General features: G+C 45.6%; 1 protein-coding gene across 8 annotated transcripts in view; it reads left to right on the plus strand.

The window, feature by feature from the left end:
- Positions 1-17371, plus strand: part of LOC143677424 (cilia- and flagella-associated protein 74-like) — a 126910-nt gene that overhangs the window by 26836 nt on the left and 82703 nt on the right. For 4 of the 8 annotated variants that reach the window (XR_013172603.1, XM_077153361.1, XM_077153362.1 and 1 more), the window contains exons 1-3: positions 2691-2950; positions 3112-3152; positions 11841-11922. Coding sequence is in view for 7 of the 8 variants with exons in the window: in XM_077153361.1 (XP_077009476.1) it covers positions 2872-2950; positions 3112-3152; positions 11841-11922 (202 nt within the window). In the remaining variant the exon portion in view is untranslated. Of the gene's footprint in view, positions 1-2689; positions 2951-3111; positions 3153-11840; positions 11923-17371 lie in introns of those variants that run through there. The other 4 variants (XM_077153364.1, XM_077153367.1, XM_077153363.1 and 1 more) reach the window with 2 other exon arrangements.

The following is a 17371-nucleotide window of genomic DNA, read 5'->3' on the forward strand; positions in this document are numbered from 1 at the left end:
AGAAATAGGAACACTCCTTCATTGCTGGTGGCAACGTAAAATGGTGCAGCCTCTATGGAAGTCAGTTGGTTGGTTCTTCAGGAAGCTAAATATAGAATTACCTTATGACCTGCAATCCCACTACTAGGTGTAGACCAAAAAAAAAAAAAAAAAAAAAAGATTGAAAGCAGGGCCTTGAACAGATATTTATACACCAATATTCATAATGGCATTATTCACAACTGCCAAAGGATGGAAGCAACCCAAGTGTCCATCTACCGATGAAAGGATAAATAAAATGTGGTCTATACATACAATGGAATATTTTCCAGCTGTAAAAAGGAACAAAGTTCTGATTAATGCAACAACCTTGAAGACAGTATGTTGAACGAAATAAGCCATGAACAAAAGGATAAATAGTGTATTATTATTGAAATAAGCAAACTCAGAGTCAGAATCTAGAATACAGGTTACCGGGGTACCGGGTAGGAATAGGGAATAGGAAGTTAACGGCGTAAAATGCGCATAGTTCCCATTTGGGATGATGGAAATGTTTTGGTGATGGATGGCAGTGATGGCAGCAAAACATTGTGAATGAAATTCACACACTGATTATATATCTGAATATTACTAAAAGGAGATATGTTAGATGTTATACGGTAACAATAAACATTTTTTTAAATCCCTGTAACTACACTACACAGTGGAGCTTAAGTTAAACCCTGGACTTTAATCAGTAGTACAATTATAAAAATGTGCTGTCATCAAACGTAGCAAATGTTCCATGCCAGTGGAAGGAGTGGTTGTGGGGCGGTGTATGAGAATCTGCATTTTATGTGTGATTGTTCTGCAAACCCACAACTTCTCAAACGAAGGAGGGGAAAAGAAAGCATGGCCTGTCAAGGCTTGATTTTGGACTTCTCGTCTCCAAAACCATGAGACAATAAATTCATGGTCTTTTTTTTATTTCACACATTTATTTAACTTATTTACAGTTTATTGTCAATGCAAATCAGTTCCGTAGAATGAGAAGCTATGAGGAGTCAAAGCATAATTATGTAAATTCAAAATTGATATTCAAGAACAAAAAAATGTAAGCATAAAATGGGTTTGTTAACTCACATGATAGCGGGAGATCCAACAGATCTTGTTTCGAAGGATGGCAAGCATATGCTTTTCTTCCTGAACACTGTGGCCACTTTGGATGCTAGTTTATCAGTGTGTGTTCATGTGAACCAAAATTTGTTCCTAAAAATATTTTTTCACGTTGAAATTGTTTTAAAAGTTACAGTTTCCAGAATCAAGCCTTCTCTTAGGCTTAGCAGCAGTTTCTAACCATCCAAAACCTGACTGACGCAGAAAGTGACCCAAATGTAGCTGTTCTTATCCTTGAAGGTTTAAAAAAATAAAAGGTATTTTCAAAACCAGTTTAAAGAGATTATTGCTAACTTCCTAATACTGGTGTGCTTTCAGTCCTAACATTCCAAATACTTGATCTTCCATCTTGGGGTTCGTTATTGGGTTGCCTCTTAGTTTCAAGACTTCTAAATGTACCTCCCCAGTAGGTCACTTTATATTGTAAAATTATTTAACATGAGCAGATATTGGCAGCCTTGTTGGGACCTGTGAGGTTGTATCTGTGTCCATTCCGGAACCGGGTGTGAAGTGGATTTGGTGCCCTCTGAATGGGTGGGAGTGTCTGCGAGGCAAGGAACATCTGTATGTCACCTTGTCGGCGTGGACTGGGCCAGGCTCCGACTGCCTGGACGTTGGTGCCACGCCAGCCCCAGTGCTCCAGAGGAGAGAGTTCCGTTCCCCCAAACACGGTGAGACTGAGGATAAAACTCCAGTAGCATCTACGAGGACGGAGGTGAGGCCTGCCTCTCCGGACCCGGGACGGGAAGGGAGAGCGAGATGACCCCGAGGCCGCACCTCCTGTCCCTGGGTGGTGGCGGTCAGCAAGCCAACGTAGGCTGCTGGGTGTGCAGCGGTCCTGAGACGCGTACTGCGTGCCGCAGGCGCACCTGCCTGAGTCCGAGGAGCTGCAGACGCCCGCCCTACCCGGCCACATCTCCCTGGGCAGGCCTTTCTCCTTCCCAGCCTTGAGTTCTGGCTGGTTGGGGAGGCAAAGTCAACCAGGCACCTCCTCGCACAGCCTGAGGGATATCTCTCGCCTCCAGTGGCGGCAGTTGAGGGTGTTCTGGGCCTCCTTGGCCCTTGGCACCAGTTTTGGGACAACAGGAGAGTTCCGCTCAGCATTCCGTTATGCTCTACAGTCAACACATTGCAAACATTTCCCCCCATCTTGTCACTTTCCTATTAATTTGGTTTGCAATTTCTCCTTAGCCTAGAAACCAGATTTTTTACTGGATCGTATCTCCCCATTTGTGGGAAGCCTCCCCCACACCCACCCGCGCTGCTCACCGGGCTGTGGCCATGTGGCCGGGGCCTGCAGCCTCTGCCTTTGGGTGAGCGTCTCGGGTTCCGAATGGGCCGCCGTGGGCCTTTGATGCCTCTGCCCCATCCTCGCTCACCGGCAGCTCCACCCGGGGTGTGGGGGTCTGGTGAGGGCGCCTGCTTCCAGAGCCAGGGCTCAGCACTCAGCCCACCAGGGCCGGCTCGGACCCACGCTCCTCTTCCGATGGCGGCCTCCCGTGTAGTGGCCGCTACTGTGGGGACAGGCTGACGACCTCTAACCTCTGACCTCCCTCCCGGCAATAAGGTGGTGGCTTCGTGGCCAGAAGCCCCGAATTACACAGTCCCCAGGCGTGTGGCGTCCATGTGGCTGCTGGCTCGGGCGCCGTCTGCAGCCCTCGTGCGACGGGGACCCAGGAGAGGCTCAGAGGGGGACCAGGGAGTCATTCGTGCGGTCCACAGGCCACGCCCCGCGGGATGCGACACAGCAGCCCTCACCGACTGAGACGCCAGGGGCCCTGTCAGCTTTGGGAAGTCCTCAGCAGGATTTCTGCAGGTACTTTCTCTCCCCTTTCCCCCTTTCACCCCCTCCCGGGGCTCCTGCGCTGCGCGCACTGGCAGGCCTGGGGGCGCCCCTCAGGCCCCCTGGACCGCGTCCTTTAGTACTATTTTCTTTCTGCTCCTCACACTGAATGATTTCAGTTGTTTTATCTTTAGATGACCTGATTCTCGAGTTCTCTGACGGCTCCAAGCTGCAGGTGAGCCCTTCTGGTGGGTTTTTCATTTCAGTGATCCCCCTTTGCAGGTCCAGGTTTTCTGTTTGGTTCCTTTTTGTAATATGTGTGCCTTCACTTAGTTCAGACAACAATCTCCTGATTTCCTTTAGCCCACCGAACACTGTCAAGGCCACGGACTTAGCAATGTAGTTGACTAACAGTTCCAGCCATGCACATTCCCTGGGACCGTTTCATCACACTGCTTGTTTCCTTGTGAATGGGCCATGCTTTCTCGTGTGTGTGTGTGTGTGTGTGTGTGTGTGTGTGTTTCTGCAAAGGCTTTATTATGCGCAGGCGGGGGCTCTGTCTTTCTTTCCTGACTGCGACAGCTCCTCTTCCCCTGGGGACTCGCCTGTTCTCGGGGTCCCCTGCGAACCTGGCCCCCTTTAGGCCCTCGTTGAGGCCCCAGCCTCTGGGCACCCGGGCCCCTGCAGAGGCGGCCACGTCTCACAGCGAGGCTCTCTGGGTGCTTCTCTGGGTGTCGAGTTTTTCCTGGACATTCTGAGAACTGTTGTGCCTCTGGAAATGTAATTCTCCCACGGTCTGGGGTCGGGCCGGGGCTGTGTCTGCGACTTTCCCAAGCTATGTGCTCCCAGATGGTGCCAGGAAAAGGGGGCACTGCGTTCCCTCCGCCACGCCTGCTGGCGCCGGTGACACAAGGACCACCTCAGAGCTGGGCCCCAGTAGCCAGGCCCCAGGCCCTGGTTTGGGAGGCTGGAGGGCACAGGCGCCTGCCGGGTGGGGCGGGGGCGGCAGCCACGGCATGGCAAGGGGCACTCACTGACAGTTACCAGAATGGGCTGCTCTGCGCCCAGGTGTCCCTGGACACTGCCCGCGGTCCCCTGGGTGCCGGAGCCCCGAGCAGCTGCTGCAGCCATTGGTGGGCTGGTTCTGCTGGACAGACTGTTCCTGGAACTTCCTGCCCGCTTCCCCCACAGTCCTCTCCGTGTCCTTGATCACAGCTGTGGGAAGGGGGGCGGGGCAGGTGGACACACCCCTGCTCTGTGGGACACGGTGGAGGACAGAGAGGGAATGTCCGGGACGGAGGTCCTGGGGCTGAGCAACTGAAGAGAGTCTTCAGGGTGTTTGGGTGAGGGGAGAGTCGGGGTGTCAGGCCGGGGGTCGCATTGGCCGGGGACCCCCCAGGGTGGGTGGGTGCTGACCGGGAGGGAGCTGTGCAAGAGCCAATAACCGGCCAGGGGGCTACGGGGGGGGGGGGGGGGGCCGCGGGGGGCTACGGGGAGCTGCGAGGGGCTGCGGGGGCTGCGGGGAGCTCCGAGGGGCCGCGGGGGCTGCGGGGAGCTCCGGGGGGGGCTGCGTGGGGCCGCGGCGGGCTGCGGGGAGCTGCGGGGAGCTGCGGGGAGCTGCGGGATGCTGCGGGGCGGCTGCGGCAGGTCCCGCAGGCGGAGCCAGGGGAGCGGGCGCCTCGGCATCGCCACCTGCTGGAGCGACGCGCCAAGTGCAGGCCGGCAGACTCCCGAGCTCCCTGGGTTTTTCTTTTTCTTTTTTTCCTCAATATATCTCTTCTCTATATATTCCTTATCAGTAGTATCATTATTTTATTTTTAATTTATAATTCTTATATAGTTACATTTTGATTTTTTAATTTCTCATTTTTTATTATTCTATTGTCTTTTCCTGTATTTATTTACTTTTTCTTTAAGTTTTATTTTTTTTCCCTTCTGTAGGCACCAGTTTGAGTTCATCCTCAGTATATCTTGGGGTGTCTCCTTTTGTCTTTGGGGCCTGCTACTGGTGAGGTGTGCTTTTTTGCTGTTGGTATTTTTTTCATATTTTTATTAGTTAACATCTTTTGGGGGGGTGCGGTAGTCAGGACTCAGGCCCGGGTCTCCCATGTAGGGGGCGGGTGCTCCACCGTGGAGGGACCAGTGCCCCCCAGCCTAGCTGTTAACAGACCCTCAAGGAAATGCCGCCCCTAGATGAGATTGCGGCCTCGGTTTGGTGGGGAATTACTGATAAACCAAGTGCAAAAGGAAACCCTTTTATATAAAAGGGTTATGTGGATGCCCCTTTTAAGTTTGCGGTGGAGTGGAGAGGCTGGAGGGAAGTGCCTGCAGCCGTGGGGCTGTGTCCCAGTGGCCTCGATTCTTGAAGACGAGTGTGTAAAGATACAGCGAGACCGTGTGACTGTGAAAACCTTGTGTCTGATGCTCCTTCTGTCCAGGGGATGGACAGATGAGTAAAAAAATACGGATAAAAAATAAACAATAGGGGGGATAAGGGGTAAAACATTAGGTAGATTGAAACACTGGTGGTCGATGAGAGGGAGGGTACAGGATGTGGAATGCGAGGGTGACGTATGATGATGTTTGTCTTTTGCTTCTGAGATTTCATTCAACACGCAGCCTTACGTTTCACTCGCTTTGTGTCATCCCTTCCAGCTTCATCCCAGTACTTTTGTTGTGGATTTTCGTGCGTGGAGTTTGGCATAATTCTAATTTCATTGTTGGGGTTTGGTATCAAGTACGTGTGTGCCATGCAATCAGCCAGCGCGTGTGTCTTCGCATGCTCTTCCCTGGGAGGTCTGTGTGGCCTGGACCATCTCGTACCTTGAGAGTGTGGTGGAAGGTGGTGAGGAAGCTTTCTAGGCCTGCAGTTTTCTCTGTGGGAATGTATTTGACTAGTGATTGAATTTCTTTCGTTCTTATAGGACTTCTCAAGTTTTCTATTTTTTCCCGAAATAGTTTTATTTAATAACATTTTTATAATAATTTGTTCACTTTCTAAATTTCCAAACCTATTGGTATAAAATTGTTCATAATGTATTTTATTATCTTTTAATGTCTGGAGTATCTGTAGTTTTAGATCCTTTTTCTGATATGAGTATTTTTCCTTCTCTTTTAATTGATCAGTTTCATTTGAGATTTGTCAATTTTATAAATCTTTTCAAAGTACAGACTTTCAGCTTTGAACATTTGTATCACTTTTTCTTGCATCGATTTCTGATCTTATCTTTTTTATTTTCATTTACTTTCTTTGGATTTATTTTGCTCTTCTTTTTTTTAGCTTTTTGAATCTGATGCTTAACACATTAATTTTAAAAAATTATATGCTAGTTTATGCAAGTTGTACTCTGTACAACTGGAAGGTGGTGAGGAAGCTTTCTAGGCCTGCAGTTTTCTCTGTGGGAATGTATTTGACTAGTGATTGAATTTCTTTCGTTCTTATAGGACTTCTCAAGTTTTCTATTTTTTCCCAAAAAAGCTTTATTTAATAACATTTTATAATAATTTGTTCACTTTCTACTCTGTACAGCTTCAGCTCTTCTCAGTTTGACACCGGATATTTTTATTCAGTCCAAAATATTTTATAATTTCATTGTAATTTTTTTTCTTTGATTGATGGGCTTTTTAGAAATATGTTTCCTATTTTCCAGAACTATGGTGAATTCATAGTTCTCTATTTGTTATTGATTTTCATTAATCAATAAGCATTATATGATGTCAGGCCTATGAAATTTACCTGTTCAGGAACAGGAAATAGTTTTTGTAAATATTATGTGTGTGCTTTAAAGGAACTTTAAATATTCTACAGTTGTCATTTATCAGGTTCTGTATAGTTTAAGTTAAGTTTGTTACTCAGGATGTTCGAACCTTCTATGTCTCATATTGAGCTTTTTATCTGATTATTTTGACATATTAAGGGGAGATATATTAAAATCTCCCACTAGAAATGTGCTTTTGACGATTTCTCCTTGCTCTGTCAATCTTCATTTTGTTTATTTTGTTGCTAAGTTACTGAATGCATGTGAATTTTAAATCGTTGTCTCTTCCTGGCAAATGGAATATTCACTTGCGAAGTGACTCTCTTTCTTGTCAATAATGCTTTGCCTATTAAGTATTTTGTCTGGTTTCTGTATTACTGCCCAGCTTTCTATTTATAGTTTTGCACATTGTATCTTTTTTGGATGTTTAAGCGCTTTTTTTTTTTCTATGCTTTATGGTGGGATCACATTTCATCATTTTTCCATGTGAGTGTACCGTTACTGCAGCACCATTTGTTGAATTTGTTTGTTTTGCTCGCTAGTTTGTTTTTTTGGAAGTGCATGGACTGGGAATCGAACCTGGGTCTCCTGCATGGCAGGCGAGAATTCTACCGCTGAACCACCCTCGCAGCCCCTTGTTGAATGCTTTTAATAGCTTGTGTTTTGAAACGTCTCTTTAAAATTCACCAGCTTCGTCCTCACCTCTTCCCTGGGCGCTGCAAGCCCCCCAGGTTCCAGAGCCCAGATCGCTGGTTTTTGGAATGCTAACAGACTGATGACAGAGAGTTAGGTTTCTCGTTATGATGTTTTTTTAAATCCAATTTGGCAAGTTTTTCTATAGGTCATTTAGTCTATCGATACTCCTGCCTTAATTTAGACTTTGACCTGACAATTTTCCACTATCTTGTTCGGGCTTCAGGGCTTATAAAAAAGTTAAAATAAGGGCGGGCCACAGTGGCTCAGCAGGCAAGAATGCTTGCCTGCCATGCCAGAGGACCCGGGTTCGATTCCCGGTGCCTGCCCATGTAAAAATAAAAATAAATAAATAAATAAAAAGTTAAAATGCAACTTCATTCGGCATCTTTGGTCATCTACAGTGTAGTGGCTGACATACTGACAAGTCACATCACCAGAAGCAGAGACCCTAAGTGCTTCCCAAATGCACTTTAATACTGTTAAGGAAATGAAAATATGAGCCACAGACCCGGAGAAAATATTTGCAAAACACATATCTGATAAACGAACTTGTAGCCAAAACATACAAAGAAGTCTCAACAATAAGAAAACAAACTGCCCAGGTACAAAAGGAGCAAAAGGTCTGAACCGATCTCAGCAAGAAGCTATGCAGATGGAAAAGGAGCGTGATAAGATGCCCAGTGGGTTGTCAGTTAAAACACTGTTCTGGTTTGCTACCTGCTCGAATGCAATATACCAGAAACGGAATGGCTTTTAAAAAGGGGAATTTAATGAGTTGCTAGTTTACAGTTCTAAGGCCGAGAAAATGTCCCAATTAAAACAAGTCTAAAGAAATGTCCAATCAAAGGCATCTAGGGAAAGATACCTTGGTTCAAGAAGGCTGATGAAGTTCAGGGTTTCTCTCTCAAGTGAGAAGGCACATGGCGAACACAGTCAGGGCTACACTCTCAGCTGGAAGGGCACATGGCGAACACGGCGTCATCTGCTAGCTTTCTCTCCTGGCTTCCTGTTTCATGAAGCTCCCCGGGAGGTGTCTTCCTTCTTCATCTCCAAAGGTCGCTGGCTGGTGGACTCTCTGCTTTGTAGTGTTGCTCTCTCTGAATCTCTCTGAATCTCTCATTCTCCAAAATGTTTCCTCTTTTATAGGACTTCAGAAACTAATCAAGACCCACTCAAATGGGTGGAGACATGTCATCCCCTAATCCAGTTTAACAACCATTCTTAACTAAATCACATCAACCAGGGAGATGATCTCATTACAGTTTCAAATATACAGTATTGAATAGGGATTATTCTACCTTTAAGAAATGGGATTTATATTAAAACATGGCTTTTCTTAGGGGGCATACTTCCTTTCAAACCAGCACAAACACCAACAACCCCAAATGCTGGTGAGGGCCAGAGGGGCCTGCGTCCACTGCACCGGACACTGGAGGCAGCCTCGCCGCCTGGCACCAAGTGGGGCATCGGCCGGTGGGGAGTTACTCAGTGATAAGTGAAAAGACCCATCAGGCACGAGAGGACACAGAGAGACCCTAACGCGTGCCACTAAGCAAAGGAAGCCAGCCTGAAAAGGCCCTGTCGAAGCGAGTCCGACGCGGTGACACTCGGGACAAGGCCAAACAAGGGTCAGCAGCGCTCAGTGGCTGAGCTCCCCAGGGGCTTGGGGTACATGGAGGGGGCGGCGGCATCTCCAGGGCGGAGGACTGCCCTGCTGGCACTGTGACCAGGCATCCTGACCACGACGCGGTTGCCGCAGCCCATGGCGTGCCTCGTAGCCATCGGTGTCGGCTGGTCTGACACGTGCCCACTCATGCAGGATGCTGCCAGCGGGGGACTGCCTGTGTGCAGGTGCGCGTATGGGACTTCTCTGTACTCTCTGTACAATTTTTCCATAAACCTGGCTCTAAAATATAGTCTAAAAAACTAAATTGCTGTCATTATTTTATTAATAATTTATCCAGAAAATATTATTGGACATTGAAAATACTTTTCAGTGAATTTTCTGAAGCAATTACTATAAATTAAGCAATGAAAACCAAACTCCTTCTCTAGATTTTAGGGTCTCAGACATAATGTCAACACCTCACCCAGCGCTACCTACTCCTTCCTTGAGGGTAAAATGGTACCTGTTCCTCGAATACGGTGTTTCCATGCTGCGTCCACTGGCTCACGAGCTTCCATCACCAGCTCTTCTCTATATTAATCGTGGTGCAAATATATTGTGGTTCATAGGTATTGTGACCATTCACGTATTTATGTACAGTAGAAAACAAATTGAAGCCAGGTGTTAAATTTAACTTCCTCAAGAAAAGTTTTGCTATTAAAGAGGGCCTGTGCTGAACATGGTCCCTTTAAGTGTAAACTTCCATCCAACACAGGACACGTTAGATTCCACACCAGGCATGCCTCAGCACTTCCAAAGTGATAGCCATGTTGGAATGAGTATTCCGAAATTCCTTAAAAATTGTTTTTGAACCTTGGCTGTGGCACGGCGGGGAGGGAATTGAGATAGCATGAACGTAGAATCAGATGCACAGATATTATTTTCTTTTTAATTTTTTTAAACATAACAACATACAAACACGAATATTCTTACCATATGATCATTCCATTCTTGATATATAATCAAAAACTCACCATATCATCACCATGTTCATTTCTTAGAACATCTACATCAATTCAGAAAAAGAAATAAAAAGAAAAAAGAAAAAACCTCATACATACCATACCCCTTACCCTCTCTCTCATTGACTGCTAGTATTTCCATCTACCCAATGTATTTTAGCCATTGTTTCCCCTATTTTTTCCTATACTCCTTACCACTCCCTTTCATTGATCATTAGCATTTCAATCTACTAAATTTATTTTAACATTTGACCCCCCTATTATTTACTTATTTTTAATCCCTATGTTTTTCTCATCTGTCCATACCGTAGAGATGTGCAGATCTTAAATGTTCAGTTCTGAGGCTAGACAGCTGCACCCAGCTGCGTAGCCACCGTGTTTCTGATTTCCATCACCATCAGTTAGTTTTACCTGTATTTGTTTTTTATTTATTTATTTTTTTTCACGTGGGCAGGCACAGGGAAACGAACGCGGGTCTCCGGCATGGCAGGCGAGAACTCTGCCTGCTGAGCCACCGTGGCCACCCTTGCTTGTATTTGGATGCTGTTTATACTCTTTTGTGGCTGACTTATTTAACATGTGTTTTGAGATTTATCTGTGTTGTACGTGTCAGGACTTTGTCCTTTTTTATTGCTGAGTGTTATTTTATTGTATGGCTATACTGTGATTTGTTTATCCATTCTTATTTTGATGGACATTTGGCTAATATGAGTAAGGCTACCAGCAGCATTCTCATGTATCTCTCTTTGTGAACATGTATTTGTTTCTCGTGGTTAAATATCTCGAAGTACGATTGTTGCATCGTATGGTATTTATTTATAAGAAACTGCCCAACGGTTCTCCACAGCACCTTTTACACTCCCCCAGCCATTTGAGGGAGATACTATCCCACATCCTTGCCAACACTTGGTAGTGTCTGTCTTGCTAGCCTTAGGCATTTTAGCGGGTGTGCAGGGTCTCCCTGTGCTTAGGTTGCATTCCCCTAGTGCCTAAGTATGAGGTGCAGCGTTAACAAGTGTGCTGGCTATTTGCACATCTTCTCTCTGGTCTGTTGTAAATCTTTGACCTTAAATTGGGGTTTTTGTTTCATATTATTGATTTTTAAGAGCTCTCTTTATTCTAGATGCAAGACCTCTGTCAGACGTATGTGCTGCAAATATTTTTTTCCCGCAGCTTATCTATTCATTTTCCTAATGTCTTTTTATATGAGATGGTTTAAATTCTTATGTAATGCAATTTGTTGGCTTCAAAACCAAATCTGTCACAGCAGCCCTGTTTACAATAGCCAAAAGGTGTAAATGACCCATGTGCCTGCTGACAGATGAGTGGGTAAACGAAATGTGGTACGCCCCTACGAGGCGTCTTTTCAGCCATACAAAGGAAGTGCTGACACCTGATAGAACATGGATGAACCTTGAAGACGTTAGGTTAAGTGAAAGAAGCCAGGCATAGAACGACAAGTATTGCGTGAGTCTACTTATGTGACACATATGGAAGGAGCAAAGCTATAGAGACTGAAAGTAGATTACAGGTTACCGGGGACTGGGGAAGGGAGGAGAGTTATTGCTTAGTGGGCGCACAGTTTCTGTTTTGGGCTCTGAGAAAGTTCTGGAAATGGACGGTGGTGAGGGCAAACCAACAGTGTAAATGTAATTAATGCCACTGAATTGTATGTTTAAAATGGATAAGTGGCAAATTTTATGATATGTGTATATATGTATATATAGTTACCACAACCAGAAAATAAAAGTTAAAGCAAATCTGTAATCTTGATCTATATTTAGAAATTCAGCAGAAGTTATGTAGTGCAAAGTACGAAATAAATTTTTTGTTGTTTGTAGCTGATTTCTGCCTCCAGAATGGCCGAAGCCACTGGCCTGCTGCCTGAGGATGTGCTGCGGGGCCTCCCTGCCCTGGAAGGTGGTAAGAGGCTCCTTTCCCAAGTGAGCGTCAGCCCCAGGGGCAGCTGGCCTGCTTCACGATGCCCTTTAACTCCCCCTTTTCAGGGAGATGACATGTTATGACTTCATGTATTTCTTTCTCACAGAGGGAGGTTATTTTCCTGTCTTTCTGTGAAGGAAGAATAAATTTGGCTGAAAACTCTGAAGCAGGAGGCTCTGTTTTTCTAGTTTCCTTCACCACTGCTGTGCAATCTGATGCCATTTTTATCCCCCTTGTTTGAATGTGACCTATTTTTTTCTTTTTCTGGAATCTTTCAAACTTTTTGGTTTATAATCTCTGGTGATCTGGAAACGTTCTAAGACGTGCCGTGATCGGGGCTCTGTTCTCAGTACCCTTTCCCATGTGGGACCCCATTTCCCCGGCCCCCGCCCACGCCTGCCCCTTGGGCTGGTTCCTCGGCTCTGGTGGCAGGTGAGTTCCTACAGGTCCATAAGCTTTCCAGAGTCTAAAGCTTTGCTAAGTTTTCTCATCCACTGTGTTCGCTCTCCTGTTCTCCTGTCAGCGTGGATTTATGCCTTAAAATTCCTCTGCATGGAGTCCCCTAGGGAGAATGGTGACAAAGGGGGAAAATTCACCTTCCCCAAGTGGAGAATTTTTTATATTCTCACAGGCAATGGGGACAACCAAAGCAGTAGGCCGAGCCTCCAATCTTGGGGTTTGTTCATATGAAACTTAATCCTGCAATGGATAGGCTAAGCCTACTTAAAATTAGGCCTAAGAGTCACCCCCAAGAGAACCTCTACTGTTGCTCAGATGTGGCCTCTCTCTCTTGGCCAACACAACAAGCAAACTCACTGCCCTCCCCCTCTATACGTGGGATATGACTCTCTGGCAACATGAAACGGAAATCCTAAAATGAGCTGGGACTCAGCACCAAGGGAGTGAGAAAACCTCAACCAAAAGGGGGAAGAGCGAAATGAGACAAAATAAAGTGTCAGTGGCTGAGAGATTTCAAACAGAGTTGAGAGGTTATCCTGGATGTTATTCTTACACATTTAATAGATATCACCTTGTTAGTCAAGATGTAATGGAGAGGCTGGAGGGAACTGCCTGAAAATGTAGAGCTGTGTTCCAGCGACCAGGATTCTTGAAGATGATTGTGTGATGATATGGCTGTCGCAGTGTGACACTGTGGTTGTGAGAGCCTTGTGCCTGATGCTGCTTTTGTCTACCTTATGAACGGACAAGTAAAACATATGGATTAAAAGTAAATAAATAATAGGGGGAACAAATGTTAAAATGAATTTAGTAGATTGAAATGCTGGTGATCGGTGAAGGGGAAGGGGTGTGGTACATGTCATGGTCAGGTTCATGTGTCAACTTGGCTAAGTGATGGTACCTGTTTGTCTGGTTGGGCAAGGGCTGGCCTGTCTGTCGCAACGAGGACATTTAATAGAATTAAATCATGATCACGTCGGATGCATCCACAGCTGACTCCATTTGTAATCAGCCAAGGGAAGTGTCTTCTGCAATGAGTGATGCTTAATCTAATCACTGGAAGCCTTTTAAGGAGGATTCAGAAGAGGCAGGCTCTCTTCCTGCTTTGGCCGGCGAGCCTCTCCTGTGGAGCTTGTCCAGACCCTCCATCAGAATCGTCGGCTTCACAGCCTGCCCTGCAGATTTTGGACTCTGTGTTCCCACGGTCATGTGAGACACTTGTATAAATTTTATATTTGCGAGTGTTCCCTGTTGATTGTGTTTCTCTAGAGAACCCTAACTAATACAACTTGGTGCCAGGAGTGGCTATTAAGAAACAGAATCTTAAAAATGGGTTTTAATGAATAGTTTTCTACTCTGGCTGGACTCAAAGGCACTAAAGACTCTGATTCCCATAATCAGAATGACACTCCCAATCCATGGAGTGAGTTGGCAAAACAGATCATCAAAATATCACCATACAATTCTCCTAATACTTCGCTTGTACGAAGCCAGGTTCTGGAGGATAATGTTTTTGACACTTTTACGGAGTTTTGTGGAAATAAGAGCTATAAAGATGTTGGCTGGTTGTTGTTAGATACACTGGATACATTAAGGAGTGAAAGGGATGGGCTTAAGGCTTCAAATGAGAAGCTTAAGCGCTGTCTGAGAGATGTAGACGTTTCTATGAGTATCCTAAAGGAAAATCTTATTTCCTGTAGCCGTAGACTTGAGATCTCTGAAAATCAATCAGAATCTTATTCTTAGAGTAGCAACTTGACAACGTAAACTGAAATCTCAGTGTTGCATGGTGTTTGCCGTTAAACTGAGGGCATTGATTGGAAAGGAGTGGGACCCTGAAAAATGGGATGGTGACATATGGATGGATAATGATGACTGTGGAGATGTTGAAACCCTAGGTCATGCTGCGTCTTCTCTAGATAACCCTGTAATAGTCTGCCCTGAAGACATAGCCACCCCACCTCCAGCCTGCCTTGAGGAATTGGCCACCCAACCTCCTCCTGAAGGGATTAGTGATTAATCCTGTTTCACCAGATGAAACTGCAAATGAAGGCCCTGAGGCAGACGGCTTGGAAGATATTTCTAATTCTTTTCATGACCCACCCCCACCACCCCTCATTTCTTCCAGACCTATAACTAGACTAAAGTCCCAACAGGCCCCTAAAGGTGAGGTGCAAAGTATCACACATGAGGAGCTATGTTATACTCCGAAAGAACTGTGTGAGTTTTCCAATTTATATAGACAGAAATCAGGGGAATATGTGTGGCAATGGATTTTAAGGGTGTGGGATAATGGTAGGAGGAATATAAGGCTCAATCAGGCTGAATTTATTGATATGGGCCCACTAAGCAGAGATTCTGCATTCAGTGTTACAGCTCGAGGGGTTAGAAAAGGCATTAGCAGTTTGATTGGATGGTTGATTCAAGCAAGCATCAAAAGGTGGCCAACATTACCTGAGGTTGAAATGCCAGAACTGCCCTGGTATAATGTAGATGAGGGGATCCAGAGGCTTAGAGAGATTGAAATGTTAGAGTGGATTTATCATGCAAAGCCTGCTCTTACACCCCAGGGATGTCTGGAGGATGTACCTTTCACCAGAACAGTGAAAATTAATTTGTGAGACTAGCACCATGATCCCTGGAGAGCTCTGTAGTTGCACTTCTCTGTAGGTCATATATTACTGTGGGAACTGCTGTCACTGAGCTGGAATCCTTAAACACAGTGGGGATGATAGGATCCTGAGTTGGCAGAAGCCAGGTGGCCACACTTAATCGCCAAAGACAAGGTAGACGTGGCTATTATAATAGACAGCAAACTCAAAATAGACTCAAACTCAAATTTTGACTCAGGAGTCAAAATTATATGACACACAGAGATTTATGGTGTTGGCTAGTAGTTCAAGGGGTACCTAGAAGTACAATAGATGGGCAGCCCACTAAATTCTTGTTCAAGCTGTGTTAACAAAAGAATTCTAGGTCAAGTGAACAGATGTCTAACCTGAATTACAAAAACAGAGTCATGGCTCCTTAATCAATTTCCAGACATGAGACAGTTTACAAATCCAGAGCCCCTTGAATGAAGGGGAGGCCAGGTCCCTTTGGGGGAGAACCCTTTTACATTGCCACAAATTTATACTGTTAATCTTCCTCCAAGCCTTCCCCAAGGAGACCGATGGCCTTTTACCAGGGTAACTGTGCACTGGGGAAAAGGAAATGATATTTCGGGGATTATTAAGCACTGATTCAGAAATAACATTAATTTCAGGGGACCCAAAACATCACTTTACTCCAACAGTCAGAGTGGGGGCTTATGGAGACTAGGTGATCAAAGGAGTTTTAGCTCAGGTCCGTCTTACAGTGGGTCCAGTAGGCCCCCAGACCCATTCTGTAGTTATTTCCCCAGTTCCAGAATGCATAATTAGAATAGACACACTGAGCAACTGGCAGAATCCCCACATTGGCTCTCTAACTCATGCAGTGAGGGCTATTATGGTGGAAAAGGCCAAGTGGAAGCTATTAGAACTGCCCCTACCTGGCAAAATAGTAAATCAGAAGCAATACCAGATTCCTGGAGGGATTACAGAGATTACTGCCTCTCTTAGGGACTTGAAGGATGCAGGGGTGGTGATTCCCACTACATCCCCATTCAACTCTCCTATTTGGCCTGTGCAAAAAACAAATGGGTCTTGGAGGATGACAGTGGATTATCATAAGCTCAACCAGGTGGTAACTCCAATTGCAGCTGCTGTCCAGATGTGGTATCATTGCTTGAGCAAATCAATACATCCCCTTGTACCTGGTGTGCAGCTATTGATCTGACAAATGCTTTTTTCTCAATAGCTATTAGTAAGGAGCACCAGAAACAGTCTGCTTTCAGCTGGCAAGGTCAGCAATATACTTTCACTGTCCTACCTCAGGGGTATATCAGCTCTCCAGCCCTTGTCTGCAGGGACCTTGATCGTTTCTCCCTCCCAGGAGACATCACACTGGTCCATTATTTTGATGATATCATGTTGATTGGACCTAGTGAGCAAGAAGTAGCAACTACTGTAGACTTACTCGTAAGGCATTTGCATGTCAGAGGATAGGAGATAAATCCAACAAAAACACAGGGGCCTTCCACCTCCGTGAAATCTCTAGGTGTCCAGTGGTGTGGGGCATGTCAAGATATCCCTTCTTAGGTGAAAGATAAGTTGCTGCATCTGGCCCCTCCTATGATCAAAAAAGAGGCACAACGCCTAGTTGGTCTCTGGATCTGGTGACAACATATTCCTCATTGGGGTGTGCTACTCCAGCCAATTTATTGAGTGACCAGAAAAGCTGCTAATTTTGAGTGGGGACCTGAACAAGAAGAGACTGCGACAGGTCCAGGCTGTTGTACAAGCTGCTCTGCCACTTGGGCCATATGATCCAGCAGATCCAATGGTGCTGGAAGTGTCAGTGGCAAATAGAGATGCTGTCTGGAGCCTTTGTCAGGCCCCTACAGGAGAATCACAATGCAGACCCTTAGGATTTTGGAGCAAAGCCTTACCATCTGCTGCAGATAACTACTGTCCTTTTGAAAAACAGCTTTTGGCCTCCTACTGGGACTTAACTAAACGCTTAACTATGGGCCACCAAGTTACCATGAGACCTGAGTTGCCTATCATGAGTTGGGTGTTGTCTGACCCACCAAGCCATAAAACTGGGCATGAACAGAAGCACTGTATTGTAAAATGGAAATGGTATATACAAGATAGAGCCCGAGCAGGTCCTGAAGGCACAAGTAAGTTACATGAAAAAGTGGCATGAATGCCCATAGTCTCCACTCCTGCCACATTACCTTCTCTTTCCCAGACCAGAGCTATGGCCTCCTGGGGAGTTCCTTACAGTGAATTGACTGAAGAATGGAAAACTCGGGCCTTGTTTACAGATGGTTCAGTATGATATGCAGGTACCACCCGAAAGTGGACATCTGCAGCACTACAACCCC

This window comes from Tamandua tetradactyla, chromosome 3 (assembly GCF_023851605.1).
Source record: "Tamandua tetradactyla isolate mTamTet1 chromosome 3, mTamTet1.pri, whole genome shotgun sequence".
In the NCBI taxonomy this organism is placed as follows: Eukaryota; Metazoa; Chordata; class Mammalia; order Pilosa; family Myrmecophagidae; genus Tamandua; species Tamandua tetradactyla.